General features: G+C 41.9%; 2 protein-coding genes across 2 annotated transcripts; both read left to right on the top strand.

Annotated features, from left to right (window-relative positions):
* Positions 1-806: 806 nt before the first annotated feature.
* LOC139169893 (uncharacterized) lies at positions 807-4,742 on the top strand. Its single transcript, XM_070756557.1, has 2 exons — positions 807-1,136; positions 2,830-4,742. Exons 1-2 carry the CDS (start codon positions 857-859, stop codon positions 3,777-3,779), a joined length of 1,230 nt encoding a protein of 409 aa, XP_070612658.1. The 5' UTR covers positions 807-856; the 3' UTR covers positions 3,780-4,742.
* A 2,721-nt stretch (positions 4,743-7,463) lies between these two features.
* Positions 7,464-15,347, top strand: CHRNA9 (cholinergic receptor nicotinic alpha 9 subunit). The gene is made up of 5 exons (XM_070756734.1): positions 7,464-7,473; positions 9,038-9,183; positions 11,246-11,400; positions 13,713-14,245; positions 14,800-15,347. The coding sequence occupies exons 1-5, from the start codon at positions 7,464-7,466 to the stop codon at positions 15,345-15,347; spliced, it is 1,392 nt and encodes a 463-aa protein (XP_070612835.1).
* The last annotated feature ends 4,205 nt before the right edge of the window (positions 15,348-19,552 follow it).

Raw genomic sequence — 19,552 nt, 5'->3', positions numbered from 1 at the left:
ATATTGTATTTTAGATTTAGATTTATTGGATTTATATGCCGCCCCTCTCCGCAAACTCGGGGCGGCTCACATTTTGTGTGTGTGTGTATTTTTTCACAGTAATTCCTTTTTTAAATTTTTTATTATAATCAGACAAACACAAAACAACAACAAACATAAAACATATACAGGGGCTTTTATCCGCCTTGTTCTTTTCAGAAGTTGTTTGGAGTAAAATTTTACATACATAGAATTTCTAGAAACAATATATACTCTTCTTTACCTACTACCTCTTTAACATATACTGTATTCCATTTATTCAAACATTCTCTATATTTATTTATTGATTGATTAACCACTATTCATTTTTCCCTTAATCTTTTCTCTAACCAACCATAAACCTTGTCCCAGACTTTATAATATTCTGTTTCTTCTTTATCTTTATTTCTAAAAGCAGACATTGGGGAGTGAGTTCTATATTCAATCACAATCATATTTTTAAGCATTAGTCAACTGGGACTTTTAGTGACTTTTAGTGACTTTTCAAATTTTGCATTGCTTTAATTAATTTCCATTCCTAATATTTAATTTAGACTGGGGCAATCAGCCTCTTATCTTCAAAAACAAAAGGCGCAAATTAGCTTTAAACTGTTTTGAATTTTGACGCCTCTAAGCCAACCTCACGCAGGCCCAAGCCAGTGGCCTGTCCATTTAAAAGAGGAGCCAATCAGAACACGCCAAAAATACGCCCGATCGCTGATTGGCTCTCTGAAAGCCCATCCTTTTGCCTATATAAAGGCTGCACTCGGCCCTCGGAATTTACCTCAGTCGGAGGAAACATTGCCGCCTTTCGGATCGGAGTCGCTCGGTCTGCAAAATGAGCCGCCTCAGCCGCTTCATTTCCAAGCCCGAAGACTTCGACCGCTGCTTCTGGGACATACTGCTCCTCCTTGCCAGGGAGCCGGCCTTCGAATTCTTGCGGGAAGTGCTCTCGGCTCCCCCCAGCGCTCCTGAGGAGGCTTCGTCCGATGACTCCTGGCATCATCAAGCCGCGGAGACCTCGGAAACCGGCTCGGAAGAGGCCACTCCACCGGCAAAAGTTCAAAAGGTCGATGATTTACCTCACGTTGAGGAAACGCGAGGACTCTTCGACGACGGTAAGTGGCGGGGGGAAAAGGGTTCGGTTCTCTTCGGGCATGCGCAGAAAAGCGGCGCGTGCCGAGATGGCAGTTTTCCCTCGTTTTTTTTCCAAAGTTGCGAGCGTGCGTGCTGAAAGCGAACTCAGTTCCGCAAGGGTGGGGGGTTGTTTCTTGCGCATGCGCGAGTTGGTTTGCTTTTTCTTTTCTCCTCTTCCCCTCTTGCGCTTGCGCACCGAAGCCTGGAGGATAAGGCATGTGGGTTTTATTCGGATGGTTGTACTGGGAGGATCGCAGGGGATCTTTTGCTCGTCTGAATGCGCTGTTTATGACCGCGCGTGTGTTTGTGTGTGAGAGGGAGAAAATACGCAATTTTTGGCCAAACTTATTTTTTAAAAAATATTTTCCATTTGATTCCCCCCCCCATTGCTTCCTCCTTATTGAACTTTTAAATGTTTTTTTAAATGTACAGTACTTTATATATAATGTGGGTTTTTTTCTTTCTCGCTCTCCTTTTCGGCTATCGATTGCCAAATGGTCCCTTTGGGGAGTGCAATGCCTCCTGCTTAAGCCTACCCACCCACCACTTCCAAACTTCCTCTGGGTCTGGGGGCTTTCAGATTTCTCTGGAATTTGGCAGCGAATTTGGAGAAAAGTTCTACTTATTACATTTATACGCTGCTCCTCTGCGCCTGCAAAGCGATTCTGGGTGGCATATAAGTGTCATAAATTAACATAGCAAGTTACTAGCAGGTCTTGGCTGCTTTGAGATAATTATTGATATTGCATAAAAAATAAAGACTGTGGTGGGGTTTTTTTTGTTTCATCGCAGCAAGCTTTCAAGCAGGGGGTCTCCAGACTTTGCTGGTTTTGCTGGTTGTGGAATTCTGGGAGTTGGAGTCCACAAGTTTTAAAGTGGCCAAGATTGCATGGGAATGTGATTTTCAAATGGACTGTTAATGTCAACCAAATTGCAAAACCATGAACGGGGTGAGGAGTTGAGTTCTGAAATGCAGGAAAGATTTCTTTCAGTAGCTTGACTCAGCTTTCCATCCTTCCTAGGTGGGTCAAATGAGGATCCAGGTTGTTGGGGGCTATTTGCTGATTCTGTATGCAGCTTAGAGAGGGCTACAAAAGCACTTTGAAGCTGTATATAATTCTAAATGCTATTGCTGTTAGATGTCACATTTAAAAGGTCTTCAAACTTGGTAACTTGAAGACTTGTGGATTTCAACTCCATAACTGGCTGGAGAATTCTGGCAGTTGAAGTCCACAAGTCTTCAAGTTACCAAGTTTGGGGGACCTCTACTCAAAAAAATAAAAGGAACACATCCTAGATCTGAATGAATGAAACATTCTCATTGATACAAATCCAATTAAATAAACAAGGCATATAAATCCAAATAAATAAATAAATTGAATACTTCTGTTCTGTACAAAGTTGAATGTGTACAGCAGCATGTGCAATTGATTGTCAATCAGTGTTGGTTCCTAAGTGGACAGTTTGATTTCACGGAAGTGGATTTACTTGGAGTTGTATTGTTTGAGTGTTCCCTTTATTTAATTATTTTTGAGGAGTATTTAAAGTGTTTGTGGACTAGCTTGTTAGGGAACATATGCAAACTCCTGATTCTAAATATATATTTTTTTTAAAAAGTGTTGCTATTTGTGAATAGTTGCTAATGTTTTCTTTTTTCCTTTTCCTTCTTTCCAGGGGAATGGAGTACTGAAGACCAAGCTTCCGGCGGCTTATCACCCAATCCTGTAGGCCAGTGGTCTATGGAGGCCTTGCGCCTACTTGAGCAGTCAGGTTTCCCCGCCATTTGGAAAGCTTACAGCGGGGGCTTACTGCTGTTCATCGCCTATCGAGCAACTGTCCGCTTCCCCTCGGTTTGGCCCATCCCAGGATACCAGATCAGGGGCTTTTTGCTGTCTCTGGATGCAGAAGGTGTCGCCGCCCCCAAAATACTGACCTACCTGTCTGGCCTTTCCTACCTCTCCCAGACTTTCAACTTCCAGGATCCGCTTCAGGACTTCTTCACCACCCACATGATTGTCCGCATGCAGTGGCGGAGGCGACCTCCGATCCCGCTGAGCCAGGATACCTTGGAGTCATTGCTGGAAGCCCTGGAAAGCGTCTGCAGCTGTTTCTACGAGTGCCTTATGTTCCGGGCATTGTTTTTATTGGCTTTCCACGTGGCGCTGCGACCCAAAGAGATGGTGGCAAAGACGTGCACGACTTTCCACGCGGAGCTGCTCTGCTTGGATGATATTGAAGTGGAGGAAGACCGCGTCGGGATTCACATACCGGCTCCCGAAATGGGCGAGGGACGCCTCACCTACTGGTTGACATCCAGCGATCGACTGTGGCTTTGTCCTGTTTTGGCGCTCAAAAATTATTTGGCAGTGAGACCTAAGGGTGATGGGCCTCTCTTCCTCTATAGCAGTGAGCGTCTACTGTGCAAGGAGCGATTCTTGGAAGTTTTTCACGATGCACTAAGAAGGCTAAATCTGCCCGTCCAACGCTATGGCCTACACTCTTTTTGGCTGGGGTCTCTCACAAATGCAGTCTGCTGTGACTTCCCGGAGAGAATTATTTTTCATTTGGCCAGGTGGCCATGGAGACCACACCCTGGAAGACCAGAAGCTGATGACCAAGTTTAAAAGCCAAAAGTACACCGATGTCAACAAAGTCAGTCTTACTACGGACTGTGCTTAATTTTTATTTTTAAATCATTGCAACATTCCCAGACGGAGAATGGTATCTGGGAATCAGCTTTCACAAAAAGACTGTTTTTAAAGGAGACTGTTGTACAACAGTCATGGACTTTGCCTATTCATACTGAAACAATAAAGAGCCTAGGTTTGGGTGTGAAATTTTGGACGCTGTGCTGAAATTTATACTCCTTTGCTGTGGCTGCTGCATAACTTTTTATAATTTTCCTAGGGGAAAGCCATGTTGTAACCATGATTACTAGCTAAGGGGCGGGGGTAGAATCCTTGCATTTATGAACTCAGGTGCAATACTCTTTATGATGGATGTATTAATTAATGCTCTTACATTTCCCAAGTAAGCACTACTGTATTCCTCTCAGAAGGGAAAAAAGTCCTTAACTTGAGAAGGGAAAGGACTTAGCAATTGTATTTTATATATGATGTATTACCTATAAATGGAATCCAAATGAATTTAGGATGTTTTTTATATCTGCAGAATCTGCATTTTAATGTTGCCCAATGAATGTGAACTATTTTCCTAGGGAAAAGCCATGTTGTAACCATGAAGACTAGCTAAGGGGTGGGGGTAGAATCTATGCATTTACTGAGCTCAGGTGTAATACTCTTTATATGATGTATGTATTAATTTAATGCTCCTACATCTCCCAAGCAAGCACTACTGTATTCCTGTCAGAAGGGATAAAATTCCTTTTGGTTCCTTAACTTGAGAAGGGAAAGGACTTAGCAATTGTATTTTATATGATGTATTACCTATAAATGGAACCCAGATGAATTTAGGGTGTTTTTTATACCTGCAGAATCTGCATTTTAATGTTGTCCAATGAATGTAAACTATTTTCTTCTTTGCTACAAATGGATTTTGTAATTTTGAATAAAGTATATAAAACTTCAGTGGTATCAAAGATTTTTATTTCTTTTAAAATTCTATTCTGAAACAACTTTTTACTGTTGTCACTATCTCGGCTATTGTTCAGTGCCTCCTTGGGACTGCTGAAAGAACTGTGCTGTAGGTTGGAGATATCCAATGTACAACATCAATCTACAATCTACAAAACACTCCTTTCAGCAATTCCAAGGAAGTTCCAGGCCAACACCATGACCTAGATCAGTGTTTTTCAATCAGTGTGCCGCGGCACACTAGTGTGCCGTGAGACATGGTCAGGTGTGCCGCGAAGCTCAGAGAAAAAGAAAGTAAGAGAGAGAGAGAGAAAGAAAGAAAGCAATAGAGAGAAAGAGGGAGGGAAGGAGAGAGAGAGAAAGACATAGAGGGAGGTAGGAAGGGAGAGAAAGAGCAAAAAAGAGAGGAAGGAAGAGAAAGAAAGAGGGATGGAGAGAGAAAGAAGGAAGGGAGAGAAAGAGGGAGGGAGGGAGAGAGAAATAGAGCGAAAGGGAGGAAGGGAGAGAGAGAATTTTATTGTCCAAACTTTTTTTAGCCTCCTCTCTCCCCCCGCTCAATGTGCCCCAGGGTTTCGTAAATGTAAAAAATGTGCCGCAGCTCAAAAAAGGTTGAAAATCACTGACCTACATGACATAGAATAGGAATAGGATACAATAGAATACTTTATTGGCCAAGTGTGATTGGACACATAAGACATTTGTCTTTGTATATGCTCTCATGAGAATAAAAATAAAATACATTCAAGAATAAAAAGATACAACACTTAGTGACAGTCAAGGTTACTAATAAGCTATTGAATCATGCCAGGAAACAAAAATAATATAGTTGAAAGATACATGATTATAGTAATAAGTGGGAAGAGATAGATACTATTAAGGAACAGAATAAGAGTAATAGTCTTAGTCAATTATTAGTGTTGTGGGAATTGTTAAGTAGAGTGATGGCATTCAAGGAAAACCCTTGTGTTTAGTTCTGGTGTGCAGTGCCCTATACTGTTGTTTTGAGGGTAGGAGTTGAAGCATTTTGTGTCCAAGATGTGAAGGGTGTGTAAATATATTCACAGCCCTCTTTTTGACTTTTTATACAGTACTGAGTACATATGTATGCTTATACTTTTTAGAGGTTCGATATTGTTCTCTGTACAATCCTTTTCTTAATTGATCGTATGTAATATTTTAATTTTCTTAGATGGGGGATTTGGGGTTCTCATGAGCTGTACCCCATAATCATCGCAATTATGACAATTGTCTTTTTCTGCTGTCAATCTTCTACGATCTATGTTTCTAAGAATGCCACAATGAACTCTGCTATGAATTGAACTATCTTGCCTTGCATGTTATGAGTCTCTCTCATATATTAAGTTTCACCTTTTAAGTTACATTGCCAAAATAAATGAACGTTTGCATGATACTCTAATTTTTTGAGTTTCACCTGTAGGTACCATTAGCTAGGGGGCACTGATGATGTTACCTAGTTGGGTAATGAAATGTCTGCAATCCAACAAGCTTAGAGGGTGCTAAGAAAGCAAGTAGAATGCTTGGCTGAATAGCTAGAGGTATAACAAGCAGGAAGAGGGAGATTGTGATCCCGTTATATAGAGTGCTGGTGAGACCACATTTGGAATACTGTGTCCCGTTCTGGAGACCTCACCTACAAAAAAATATGGATAAAATTGAACGGGTCCAAAGACAGGCTACAAAAATGGTGGAAGGTCTTAAGCATAAAACCTATCAGGAAAGACTTCATGCATGGTGTAGTCTGGATAACAGGAAGGAAAGGGGGGGGGGAAACGATTGAAACATTTAAATATGTGAAAGGGTTAAATAAGATTCAGGAGGGAAGTGTTTTTAATAGGAAAGTGAACACAAAAACAAGGGTACAATCTGAGGTTAGTTGGGAGAAAGATCAGAAGCAGCCTGAGAAAATATTATTTGACTGAAAGAGTAGTAGATGCTTGGAACAAACGTTCAGCAGACGTGGTTGGTAAATCCACAGTAACTGAATTTAAACACGCCTGGTATAAACATATATCCATCCTAAGATAAAATACAGGAAATAGACTAAGATAAATAATCGATAATCGATAAATAGATAAATAATAATAATTAATAAATAAGATAAATACTAGATACTAGATAAATAGATAATAAATAGATTAATAATAATAATAATTAATAAATAAATAAGATAAATAATAGATAACAGATAAAATATAGGGCTAAGATGGACCATGAGGTCTTTTTCTGCCGTCAATCTGCTACGATCTATGTTTCTAAAAACAGTACAATGAACTCTGCTATGAATTGAACAGAGCCTAGGCAAGCAAATTCACAGTGGATGGGCTGCCCGTTGTAAGTTACAAGGAGGAGGAGTAACAACTTGGTGGATGTCTTCCGCAAGAGAGTGCACTCATGTAATTCTAGGAAGCGGAGAAATTTGACCGCTGAGCTGAACTCCGTGTCATCGGCTGGTTTCATCCCTTCGCTTTGTTCCTCTGGTATCTAATTCTGAAGTTAACCTGGCATGAAGGGAGCAAGATTGCAAGAGATCCTAAAGAAGATCGATCAATCTTGCCTACAACGGGCTGTTGTTACCCGTGATGTGTGTTTTATCAGGCAGAAGAATGAATCTCTTCCTTAATAAAGCATCGTAATTTGTCCATCTCTGCAATGAGAGTTATTGGCATTTTCTCGCTTGTGGTTTTCTCAGCCGGAATGCTTCGAGGTAAGTAAGGAATTTGGCAGCCAGAGGAAAGGATGGGGAGAAAAGTTAGCTATCTTTTCCTTAAGAGTGCAGCACTGCAGGCTACTTCAAGCAGTTCAAATCTCACCACCGGCTCAAGGTTGACTCAGCCTTCCATCCTGCCTAGGTGGGTAAAATGTGCACCCAGATTGTTGGGGGTAAGAGGTTGATTCTGTAAACCGTTTAGAGAGGGCTGTAAAAGCACTATGAAGCGGTATGTAAGTCTAAGTGCTATTGCTATCTTCCCTTCCTTCCTTCCTTCCTTCCTTCCTTCCTTCCTTCCTTCCTTCCTTCCTTCCTTCTGGTTGACTCCGCTTTCCATGGTTTAGGTTTAGGTTTATTGGATTTATATGCCGCCCCTCTCCGCAAACTCGGGGCGGCTCACAATAATAAAAAACAGTACAGTACATAATACCAAATCCAAGGCCCACCCATCTAGTTACAATTTAAATTAATAATCTCATAAAAACAGTATATATAAAAAACAGGCACACAGTCAATCAATCAACAAAACAACATGGGCAAGGGGGAGGTGTTTTAGTTCCCCCATGCCTGACGGCAAAGGTGGGTCTTAAGGAGTTTACGAAAGGCAGGGAGGGTGGGGGCAACCCTAATCTCAGGGGGGAGCTGGTTCCAGAGGGTCGGGCCCCCCACAGAGAAGGCTCTTCCCCTGGGTCCCGCCAGACGACATTGTTTAGTCGACGGGACCCGAAGAAGGCCAACTCTGTGGGACCTAACCGGTCGCTGGGATTCGTGCGGCAGGAGGCGGTCCCGAAGATATTCTGGTCCGGTGCCATGAAGGGCTTTATAGGTCATAACCAACACTTTGAATTGTTACCGGAAACTGATCGGCAGCCAATGCAGACTGCGGAGTGTTGGAGTGATATGGGCATACTTGGAGAAGCCCATAATTGCTCTCGCAGCTGCATTCTGCACGATCTGAAGTTTCCGAACACTTTTCAAAGGTGGGGAGTAAAATGAGGACCCAGACTGTTGGGGGCAAGAGGTTGATTCTGTAAACCGCTTAGAGAGGGCTGTAAAAGCACTGTGAAGTGGTATATAAGTCTAAGTACTATCGCTATTTTCTTCCCTCCCTCCCTCCCTCCCTCCCTCCCTCCCTCCCTTCCTTCTGACTATATTCATTTTCTATCCAGTTAGAAAATTTCATCCAAAATTTATAATATTCAGAGTCTTGTCTATCTTTTCAATTTTCATTGTCGTTCTATTCATCTCTGCACAGTCCTTTTTTTTTTGTTTGCCGCCGTCATGAAGCGAATCGGTGCCATTTTTTAAACTGGTAACCCAGATGATAAGTGAATCTGGCTTCCGCCATAGACTTTCCTGGTCAGAAGGTCGCAAAAGCAGATCACATGACCCCAGAACGCTGCAGCGGTCATATAATACGAGCTAAATTACCGAGCGTTGAAATTTTGATCACGTGACCACGTGGGATGCGGGAAGTAGAATTCCCCCTGAACGCCACAATTGTTTGCATGCGTCTTTTTCCAGCGCCTGTTTTGAACAATTTAAACTTGGTTCCGCCCAGGCGCTGACGCAGCCCAAGGAAAATATGCTCAGAGGCTATTTAACGAGCTGTTTGAAGGCTACTCCAATGCGCTGCGGCCTGTGGAAGATACAGATATGGTTTTGAATGTTACGCTTCAGATCACGCTCTCTCAAATTAAAGATATGGTAAGCATCAAAATAATGGACGGAATGCTGGAACTGTCCCATTCAAATCTTGTTGGGTTGGTTGGGTTTGAAGAAGTTGTAGCAAGGGTGAGATGTTACCAGTTCGGGTTGATTCGTCCGAACAGGTAGTAAAAAAATACAAGACAAATTGAGGAGATAAAAGGTATGGAAATTAAAAAGTGAGTCGAAAGTGAGGGATTGACCGTAGATAATTTTTATTTTTATTTATTTATTCATTTGTCCAATACACAAATACATAGGAAGAAAAATAGACATGTAGTAATATATATATAAGGGTAAAATGAACTTAGAGGAGAGGATATATGAAAGAAAGAAAATATATATGATAAGTGAGAGAAAGGAAAGACAATTGGACAGGGGACAAAAGGCACACCAGTGCACTTAGGTACGCCCCTTACTGGCCTCTTAGGAACCTGCAGAGGTCAATCGTGGAGAGTCTAAGGGAGAAATGTTGGGGGTTAGGGGTTGACACAATTGAGTCCGGCAATGAGTTCCACGCTTCGATAACTCGATTGTTGAAATCATATTTTTTACAGTCCAGTTTGGAGCGGTTCGTATTAAGTTTGAATCTGTTGTGTGCTCTTGTGTTGTTGCAGTTGAAGCTGAAGTAGTCATTGACCGGTAGGATATTGCAGCATATGATCTTGTGGGCAATACTCAAATCGTGTTTTAGGCGCCGTAGTTCTAGGCTTTCTAGGCCCAGGATTGTTAGTCTATTTTCATAGGATATTCTGTTTCGAGTGGAGAAGTGAAGGGCTCTTCTGGTGAAATATCTGGATAATACTTAAAATAGGCAAACTGCCAGGCTAAACTGGTATCAGAGACCTGGTCTGCAATTATTATTATTATTATTATTATTATTATTATTATTATTATTATTATTATTATTATGCTGCCCCTCTCCAAGGAGTTGGGATGGCTTACAACATATAATAAACAATATACAATATCCTAGATCCAATTAATCAATTTAAAAGTCTAAAACCCCCAAGAAACCATAAAAAAACAGTCAATCCATTCGCTCAGCATTCTCTCAACACATTCATTGGCCAGGGAGCAACAATCTAATAGCCTCAAACCTGGTGGCATAATTGAGTCTTAAGACTCTTACGGAAGGCGAGGAGGGTGGGGGCAGTACAAATCTCCAGGGGAGCTGATTCCAGAGGGCCGGGGCCCCCACTGAGAAGACTCTCCCCCTAGGTCCCGTCAAACGACACTGTCCAGTTGATGGGACCTGGAGGAGGCCGACTCTGTGGGACATGACCGGTCGCTGGGATTTGTGCAGCAGAAGGTGGTCCCGCAGGTATTCTGACCCGATGCCATGTAGGGCTTTATAGGTCATAACCAACACTTTGAATTGAATCTGGAAACCAATTGGCAGCCAATGCAGACTGTGAAGTGTTAGAGAGATATGTACGTGTCTGGGTAAGCCCATGACTGCTCGCGCGGCTGCGTTCTGCACAATTTGCAGTTTCCGGATGCTCTTCAAAGGTAACCCCATGTAGAGAGAGATACAGTGTTCCCTCGCTTTTCGCGGGGGATGCGTTCCGAGACCGCCCGCAAAAGTCGAATTTCCGCGAAGTAGAGATGCACAAGTAAATACAGTATTTTTGGCTATGAACAGTATCACAAGCCTTCCCTTAACCCTTTAAACCCCTAAATTGCAATTTTCCATTCCCTTAGCAACTATTCAGATTATTACTCACCATGTTTATTTATTAAAGTTTATTTTAAAAAATATTTATTAAAGGCAGACAAAAGTTTGGCGATGACATATGACGTCATCGGGTGGAAAAAACCGTAGTATAGGGGAAAAAACCGCAAAGTATTTTTTAGTTAATATTTTTGAAAAACCGTGGTATAGACTTTTCGCGAAGTTCGAACCCGCGAAAATTGAGGGAACACTGTATATTGAGGTCTAAATTATACCTATTCATAAGCAAATGGAAAGATGGATTGGTTTTATTTATATATTTAAGTTCTGGCTGATCGGATAGACACCTTCCAATGTTCCCAAGTTAAGGCTGTAATTATCTTATAGGATGAGAGAAACCAAATTTTGACCGTCTACCTCTGGATCCGCCAGATTTGGTATGATGCCTATCTGAAGTGGGACAAAGACAGATACGATGGATTAGATTCCATCCGGATCCCTAGCAATCTGGTATGGAGACCGGACATTGTACTCTACAACAAGTAAGTCAGGGGTGGGGTCCACTTACCTTCCCTACTGGTTCGCATCGTAAGAACATAAGAACATAAGAAGAGCCATGCTGAATCAGGCCAAAGCCCATCGAGTCCAGCATTCTGTGTCCCACAGTGGCCCACCAATTGTCCATGGGGATGTTGAGCAGAAAGAGAAGGCAAAACCCTCCCTTCCCCATGGCCCCTAACAAATAGGACCCAAGGGAACCCTGCCTGCCTCAACCAACATAGAGGCGGCACTTGGACATCCATTTCAATAACTACCGATACTACTTGGCATCCATGAATCTGTCTAATCCTGCCTTGAAGCTCTCCTGGCTGACAACTGTCACGACCTCTTCTGGAAGTGAATTCCATAAACCAACGACCCCCTGGGTGAAGAAATATTTCCCTTTATTTGTCCTCACTTTCTTACCTATGAGATTTAGGGAGTGCCCCCTCGTCCTAGTATTGTGTGATAGAGAAAATAATTTTTATTGTATGATAGAGAAAATATTTTTTCTCTATCCACCTTTTCTATCCCATGCATGATTTTATACACTTCGATCAAGTCACCCCTTAAACGCTGTCTTTCAAGGCTGAAGAGACCAAAGCGTTGCAACCTGGTTTCGTAAGGGAGCGGCTCCATTTCCTTGATCATTCTTGTTGCCCTTTTTTGCACTTTTTGTGCACATTTTGCATGCGCTTACTTCCCTCTTTTGCACAAATAAAGGAAAATATTTCCCCAATCACGTCACACAACTGACACTCTGCTTGTGTGAAGCTTAATGTATGATGAGAATCTGGGAACCATTTTTGAGGATTCTTTGCAAATCACTATATTTTAACAACCCCAAAATCTTTCTTATTTACTTACTTATATTATTATTATTATTATTATTTATTTATTTATTTTATTTATTTATTTATTTATTGGATTTGTATGCCGCCCCTCTCCGTAGACGTGGGGCGGCTAACAACAGTGATAAAAAACAGCATGTAACAATCCAATACTAAAACAACTTTAAAAAACCACTTATTATAAAACCAAACATACATACAAACAAACATACCATGCGTAAATTGTAAAGGCCTAGGGGGAAAGAATATCTCAGTTTCCCCATGCCTGACGGCAGAGGTGGGTTTTAAGAAGCATACAAAAGGTGAGGAGGGTGGGGGCAATTCTAATCTCTGGGGGGAGTTGATTCTAAAGAGCCGGGGCCGCCACAGAGAAGGCTCTTCCCCTGGGTCCCGCCAAACGACATTTTTTAGTTGACGGGACCTGGAGAAGGCCCACTCTGTGTGACTATTATTAATATTAATTATTATTAATTATTATTAATTATTATTAATTATTATTAATTATTATTAATTATTATTAATTATTATTAATTATTATTAATTATTATTAATTATTATTAATTATTATTAATTATTATTAATTATTATTAATTATTATTAATTATTATTAATTATTATTAATTATTATTAATTATTATTAATTATTATTAATTATTAATTATTAATTATTATTAATTATTATTAATTATTATTAATTATTATTAATTATTATTAATTATTATTAATTATTATTAATTATTAATAATTATTATTGCCGCCCGTCTCCGAAGACTCGGGGTGGCTTACTACTTACTTACTTCTAATAAAGCTGAATTGAAATGATGAATATAAGATTGGATTGTTCCACAGCAAGTTGCACTAGACTCCTTTGAGGAGGCAATCCTTATAGCCTAGATCAGTGGTCCCCAACGTTTTTTCCACCAGGGACCAGTTTCAGCAAGACAATTTTTCTATGGCCCAGTGGGAGCGGAAAGGGGTGTGGTTGGGGGCGGGATTAAGCATGGGGGTGCTGGTCCTCCCCACCCCTCTTTACCGCCATTGCTCTATGGCTGGCAGAACCTGCCTCCCAAGCCCTCTTGCCCAGCGGAACTAAGCGCTGGAGAGAGGGGGTCAGGCTGGCCCTCCTGCCTCCCCCCAGCCAAAAACGCAAAAGCGCCCCGCGGCAGAAGCCAAAAGAGGCTTGAGCCTCTCGGTCCTTCCCGCCCCTCTGTCCCGTCCATCGTCCTGTGGCCGGCAGAACCTGCCTCCCGAGGCCTCTTGCCCGGCGGGAGGCGAAGCGCTGGAGGGAGGGGGTGGCGGCATGAGGGCCGGCAGCTGCTGACTCCACGGACCGGTGCAACGTGCCCCGCGGCCCGGTACTGGTCCGCGGCCCGGTGGTTGGGGACCCCTGGCCTAGATAATTCTACTCCTCATAACATCAGGTGTGTTGCTCTGTATTCTTCTCCTTTTTTGTGTGTTTTTAGGGCAGATGATGACTTTTCCGAACCGGTGAATACCAATATCGTCTTGAGGTATGACGGGAAGATCACTTGGGACGCGCCTGCCATCACAAAAAGCTCCTGCGTGGTGGACGTCTCCTATTTTCCTTTCGATAGCCAGCAGTGCAATCTGACCTTCGGTTCTTGGACTTACAATGGGAATCAAGTGGACATCTTCACCATGTTAGACTCGGGCGACCTGTCGGACCTCATAGAAGACGTGGAGTGGGAGATCCATGGCATGCCGGCTGTTAAGAACGTGATCACCTACGGCTGTTGTTCCGAGCCTTACCCAGATGTTACCTTCACTCTCAAGTTGAAAAGAAAGTCCTCTTTCTACATCTTTAACCTGCTGCTTCCTTGTCTCTTGATCTCGTTCCTGGCTCCGCTGGGATTCTACCTTCCCGCAGACTCTGGAGAAAAAGTATCTCTCGGGGTGACGGTGCTGCTTTCTCTAACTGTCTTCCAGCTCATGGTAGCGGAAAGCATGCCTCCTTCGGACAACGTACCCCTGATAGGTAGGTAATTGCATCTACAAGGGTCGCCCAGAAAGTAAGGCACCACATTTTTTTTCCTTCAACAATTATTTATTGAACACAATGAAACTTACACGTGAGAAAGAATGATGTTTCTTCTACACTCCCTATTTTTCCACGTAATCGCCATCCTATTCTATGGCCTTCCTCCAGCGAAACACAAGGACATGTATGCCCTGTCATTTAGGGCTTTAAAGGTAATAACCATGCCTTGAATTGCGTTTGGAGACCGACTGGCAACCAATGCAGCACACATAAAGTTGGAATAATTCAGGCCTACCTTGGTACACCCATTATTGCACGTGCTGCTACATTCTGCACCAGCTGAAGTCTCTGAACACTCTTCAAGGGTAGCCCAATGTAGAGCGCATTGCAATAGTCAAGGCGGGAAGTGATGAGGGCGTGAGTGACCGGAAGGCTCCGGAAATAAATTGGCACTTTGACTCGGATTCTGATTTAGTTTGGATGTTACCTAGAACTTTGACACCTTATTTAACCTATTCTTTTTTTTTGTGCCTCTAATTTTTATATCCTAGGGAAATATTACATCGCCACCATGACAATGATCACAGCATCAACTGCGCTGACCATCATTATAATGAATATTCATTACTGTGGCTCAGGGGCCAAGCCCGTCCCACGGTGGGCAAGAGTGATAATTCTGGATTACATGTCCAAGATCTTCTTCGTGTACGACGTGGGGGAAAACTGCACCAGTTTGCAGTGTGCGGGAGAGCAAGACGCCGCGTCGCAACCAGCCCACCCAAGTCCAGCAGAGCAAGGTGAATGTGAAGAGAGAAGGAAGGGTGGCGTCGCGGAACGGGACCCCCTCAAGAAGCAGATGGAAGGAGAGAATGAGGCGAATGGGCTCGGGATGCGGGACAGCATTGGCTGCTGCTCTTGTTACCGAGTGTTGGTCGAGAACATTGAATACATCGCCGATTGCGTGAGGCGCCACAAGGCCAACCACGCCAAAGGCGTGGAGTGGAAGAAAGTCGCGAAAGTGATGGACCGTTTTTTCATGTGGATCTTTTTCGCCATGGTTTTCTTCATGAGTGTTTTGGTTATCGGGAAAGCTTTTTAAGGGGAGGAAAAACAAACCAAGAATTTTTTAAAAAAAAACTTGGGACCCTTCCTCTCTGTGCAACCCCTCAAATATTGGAAAACTGCTATCATGTCTTCCGTGATCCTTCTCTTCACTAGACAACTAGGTCCAGATCCTGCAACCGTTTATTGTATATTTTAGCTTGACTTCATCTTGGTTAATAATTCTAAATAAAAACAATTTTAAATCCTAACTCTAGAGTTGCCTTGCTTTTTCTCCCTCTCCTGAAGTTTTCACGGTAATTTCCCTATCTGTCCATTTCGATGCCAATACAGTGATACCTCGTCTTACAAACGCCTCATCATACAAACTTTTCGAGATACAAACACGAGTTTTAAGATTTTTTTGCCTCTTCTTACAAACTATTTTCACTTTACAAACCCACCGCTGCTGCTGGGATGCCCCGCCTCCGGACTTCCGTTTTTGCGCTGCTGGGATTCCCCTGAGGCTCCCCTCCATGGGAAACCGGACTTCTGTGTTTTTGTAATGCTGCAGGGGAATCCCAGCTGGAGAATTCCAGAAGTGCGAAAACGGGTGCTTCACTGGCAATGGAAGTCCGGAGGTGGGGTTTTCCAGCGAGGGGAGCCTCAATGAAATTGCAGCATCGTAAAAACACAGAGATCTGGAAGTGGGGTTTTGAGGACTTCAGTGTTTTTGTGATGCTGCGATTTCACTGATGCTCCCTTCGCTGGGAAACCCCACCTCCGGACTTCCATTGCCAGCGAAGCGCTCGTTTTTGCGATGCTGGGATTCCCCTGCAGCATTGCAAAAACACAGACGTCCAGAGGTGGGGTTTCCCATGGAGGGGACCCTCAGGGGAATCCCAGCAGTGCAAAAACGGGCGCTTTGGCTGGCAAAAGGGGTGAATTTTGGGCTTGCACCCATTAATTGCTTTTCCATTGATTCCTATGGGAAACATTGTTTCGTCTTACAAACTTTTCACCTTAAGAACCTCGTCCTAGAACCAATTAAGTTTGTAAGACAAGGTATCACTGTATTCTGTTCTTTCCTTCCCTCCCAACTTCCTTTTTAAAATTGTTAATAGCGTTTATGTAACTCAGTGCTTCTCCAATAGTGGGGAGGGGACCCCTCTGAGGCGGCATGGAGAGATACAAGGGGTGGTGCATGACCGCAGAGAACATGCTTTTTTTTTGCCGCAGGGAGTAGGGATTTTTTTGCACCGAACAGTAGCACACAGCACAGAGCAGGGGATATCAAGCGCAGATCACAAACCCTTAAGAGACACAATGGAAAAAATATTTAACAGGGATGAAAAGAAAGGATGAAAAGACAAAGATCATGAGACAAACGTAAGTCTTCCGAATGCTAAGACGAAGAAACACAATGAAGGGTATGTAGCCAGGGGTGGGCAGAGGCAGAACGGGGTGGATCACAGTTCCACCGGCGGAAATGAAGATGCGTGCGCAGCTCCAGCTGATCGGCGGCTGTCACTTCCTGGATTAGTGGTCTTGGCTTGGCTCTCCTTTTTTATCCTCCTGCTGCTGCTGCTGCATCTGTACTCCTTGCTTTTTTCCTCTTTCCTCCTTCCTGGCCTCGGACGAGCTTCCCTCTCTCCTGCCTGGTTCCCCTCCAGCCTCACGTGGCCCCCTCCCGCCTGAGGTGCAAGCAGAAGGCGTGGGTGGAAGCGGTGCTGGCAGCATTTATGCTTCTGGCAGCACCGTTCACCTAGCTACCCAACCTGAGGTGGGGGGAGGGGTGACCCAGGAAGGAGAGCATGGGAAACACAAAGCAAATTGTCACCCCAGAGAGTGTTCTGTCGAGCTCTCTGGTAGAATCCTCCCGAAAATGCACAGATACAATTTCAGACAAACACACGTTTGACAATTCAAAACAATGTTCTTTATACCGAAAATGCAAATAAACGGAGCACTCTTTTGGTATAGCAAAGAGCACTCGTCTCCAAACAAACTGGAAATTTGTACAAGTCCCTTATCAGTTCTGTGATACTTAGCTTGCAGCTGTGAGGCAATTCACAGTCCTTCTTCTTTCACAAAGTGAAACACACTTTGCTCTGGTTTAGTTTCAAAGCGGGGAAAAATCAGCACACAAAAGGTCAAAGTCAGTAAAGCAGGCACGAAACACAACGATCAGATAATCCTCCACAATGGCCAAACCCACAGGCTGCTATTTATAGCAGCCTCACTAATTACCACAGCCCCACCCAACCACAGGTGGCCTCATTTTCTTTGATAATAATCTCTCAGTTGTTGCTGCCTATGCATCGCTCTCCGCATGCGTGGCTGTATCATTAACTCTTGTTCTGAATCCAAGGAGTAGCTAGATAATTGATCTCCTTCTGAGCTGTCTGCCCCACTCTCCTCCTCCCTGTCACTCATGTCTTCTTGGTCAGAGGAGCCTTCATCAGCAGATTCCACCAGGGGCAAAACAGGCCTGCAGCATGTGGATGTCTCCCCCACATCCACAGTCCTTGGGGCAGGAGCTGGGCCAGAGCTAACCACAACAGCGAGTGACACTGGTAAGGTTGTAAGTCGAGGACTTAACAGCTCACTTGAATGATGATGATCGTTCAAGCCACTCCTACCCAGTCACATGACCATTAAGCCACACCCACAAAATAAGCCACACCCACAGTGTAGCAGTAAAACCTTTGGCTGCCCATTACTGTATGTAGCACTCGGCTTCACTGTGACTACGGTGGGAGACGAGGAAAAACCGGGATGTTGACTGTATCTAAAAATGTTGGCAGCGGACAGCATGAAGCCAAATAAATTAAGGCATCCCTTAAACACATTACACCCCAATCATGCTGATAAACCGCTTGAGTTTTTTCAGCAAAAACATGCCGAATATTGCAGTCATCCCGGCGGAGAGTTGGAGGGGCACGGAGCAAGTTAGAGCAATGAAAAAAACCCTGCAAAGACTTAGGGCTTGGAAAACATTCTTTGCAGAGAGAAACAATGAAAGAGCCTGCAAAGTAAGAGCTGGAAGATCACAAGTAGCTGAAACAGAGACCCAAAACCAATCTCCTACATTCAGAGTATAAGATGCACCCAAATTATCAGCCTCTTTTAGGGAGGAAAAAAGGTACTTGACAAAAATAAATAAATAAACAAATAAATAAGTAAGTAAGTAAATAAATAAATAAATAATTTGCGCGAATCCCAGCGACCAGTCAGGTCCCACAGAGTCGGTCTTCTCCGGGTCCCGTCAACCAAACAATGTCGCTTGGAGAGACCCAGAGGAAGAGCCTTCTCTGTGACGGCCTCGGCCCTCTGGAACCAACTCCCCCCAGAGATTAGAATTGCCCCCACCTTCCTTGCCTTTCGAAAGTTGCTTAAAACCCACCTCTGCCGCCAGGCACGGGGGAACTGAGATATACTTTCCCCCTAGGCCTTTACAATTTTATGCATGGTATGTCTGTATGTATGATTGGTTTTTTATATAATTTGGCTTTGAACTGTTTTTAGTGTTGGATTTTGTTATATACTGTTTTATTGTTGTTGTTAGCCGCCCTGAGTCTGCGGAGAGGGGCGGCATATAAACAAACCAACCAACCAACAAACAAACAAAATAATATAAAATATAAAATATAAAATATAAAATATAAAATATAAAATATAAAATATAAAATATAAAATATAAAATATAAAATATAAAATATAAAATATAAAATATAAAATATAAAATATAAAATATAAAATATAAAATATAAAATATAAAATATAAAATATAAAATATAATATAAAATAATATAAAATAATATAAAATAATATAAAATAATATAAAATAATATAAAATAATATAAAATAATATAAAATAATATAAAATAATATAAAATAATATAAAATAATATAAAATAATATAAAATAATATAAAATATAAAATATAAAATATAAAATATAAAATATAAAATATAAAATATAAAATATAAAATATAAAATATAAAATATAAAATATAAAAAATATAAAATATAAAATATAAAATATATAAAATATAAAATATAAAATATAAAATATAAAATATAAAATATAAAATATAAAATATAAAATATAAAATATAAAATATAAAATATAAAATATAAAATATAAAATATAAAATATAAAATATAAAATATAAAATATAAAATATAAAATATAAAATATAAAATATAAAATATAAAATAAAATAAAATAAAATATAAAATAAAATAAAATAAAATAAA

This window comes from Erythrolamprus reginae, chromosome 7, assembly GCF_031021105.1.
Source record: "Erythrolamprus reginae isolate rEryReg1 chromosome 7, rEryReg1.hap1, whole genome shotgun sequence".
Taxonomy (NCBI): domain Eukaryota; kingdom Metazoa; phylum Chordata; class Lepidosauria; order Squamata; family Dipsadidae; genus Erythrolamprus; species Erythrolamprus reginae.
Note: the sequence above shows the minus strand (reverse complement) of the source record. Positions and strands in the feature narration are given on the sequence as shown.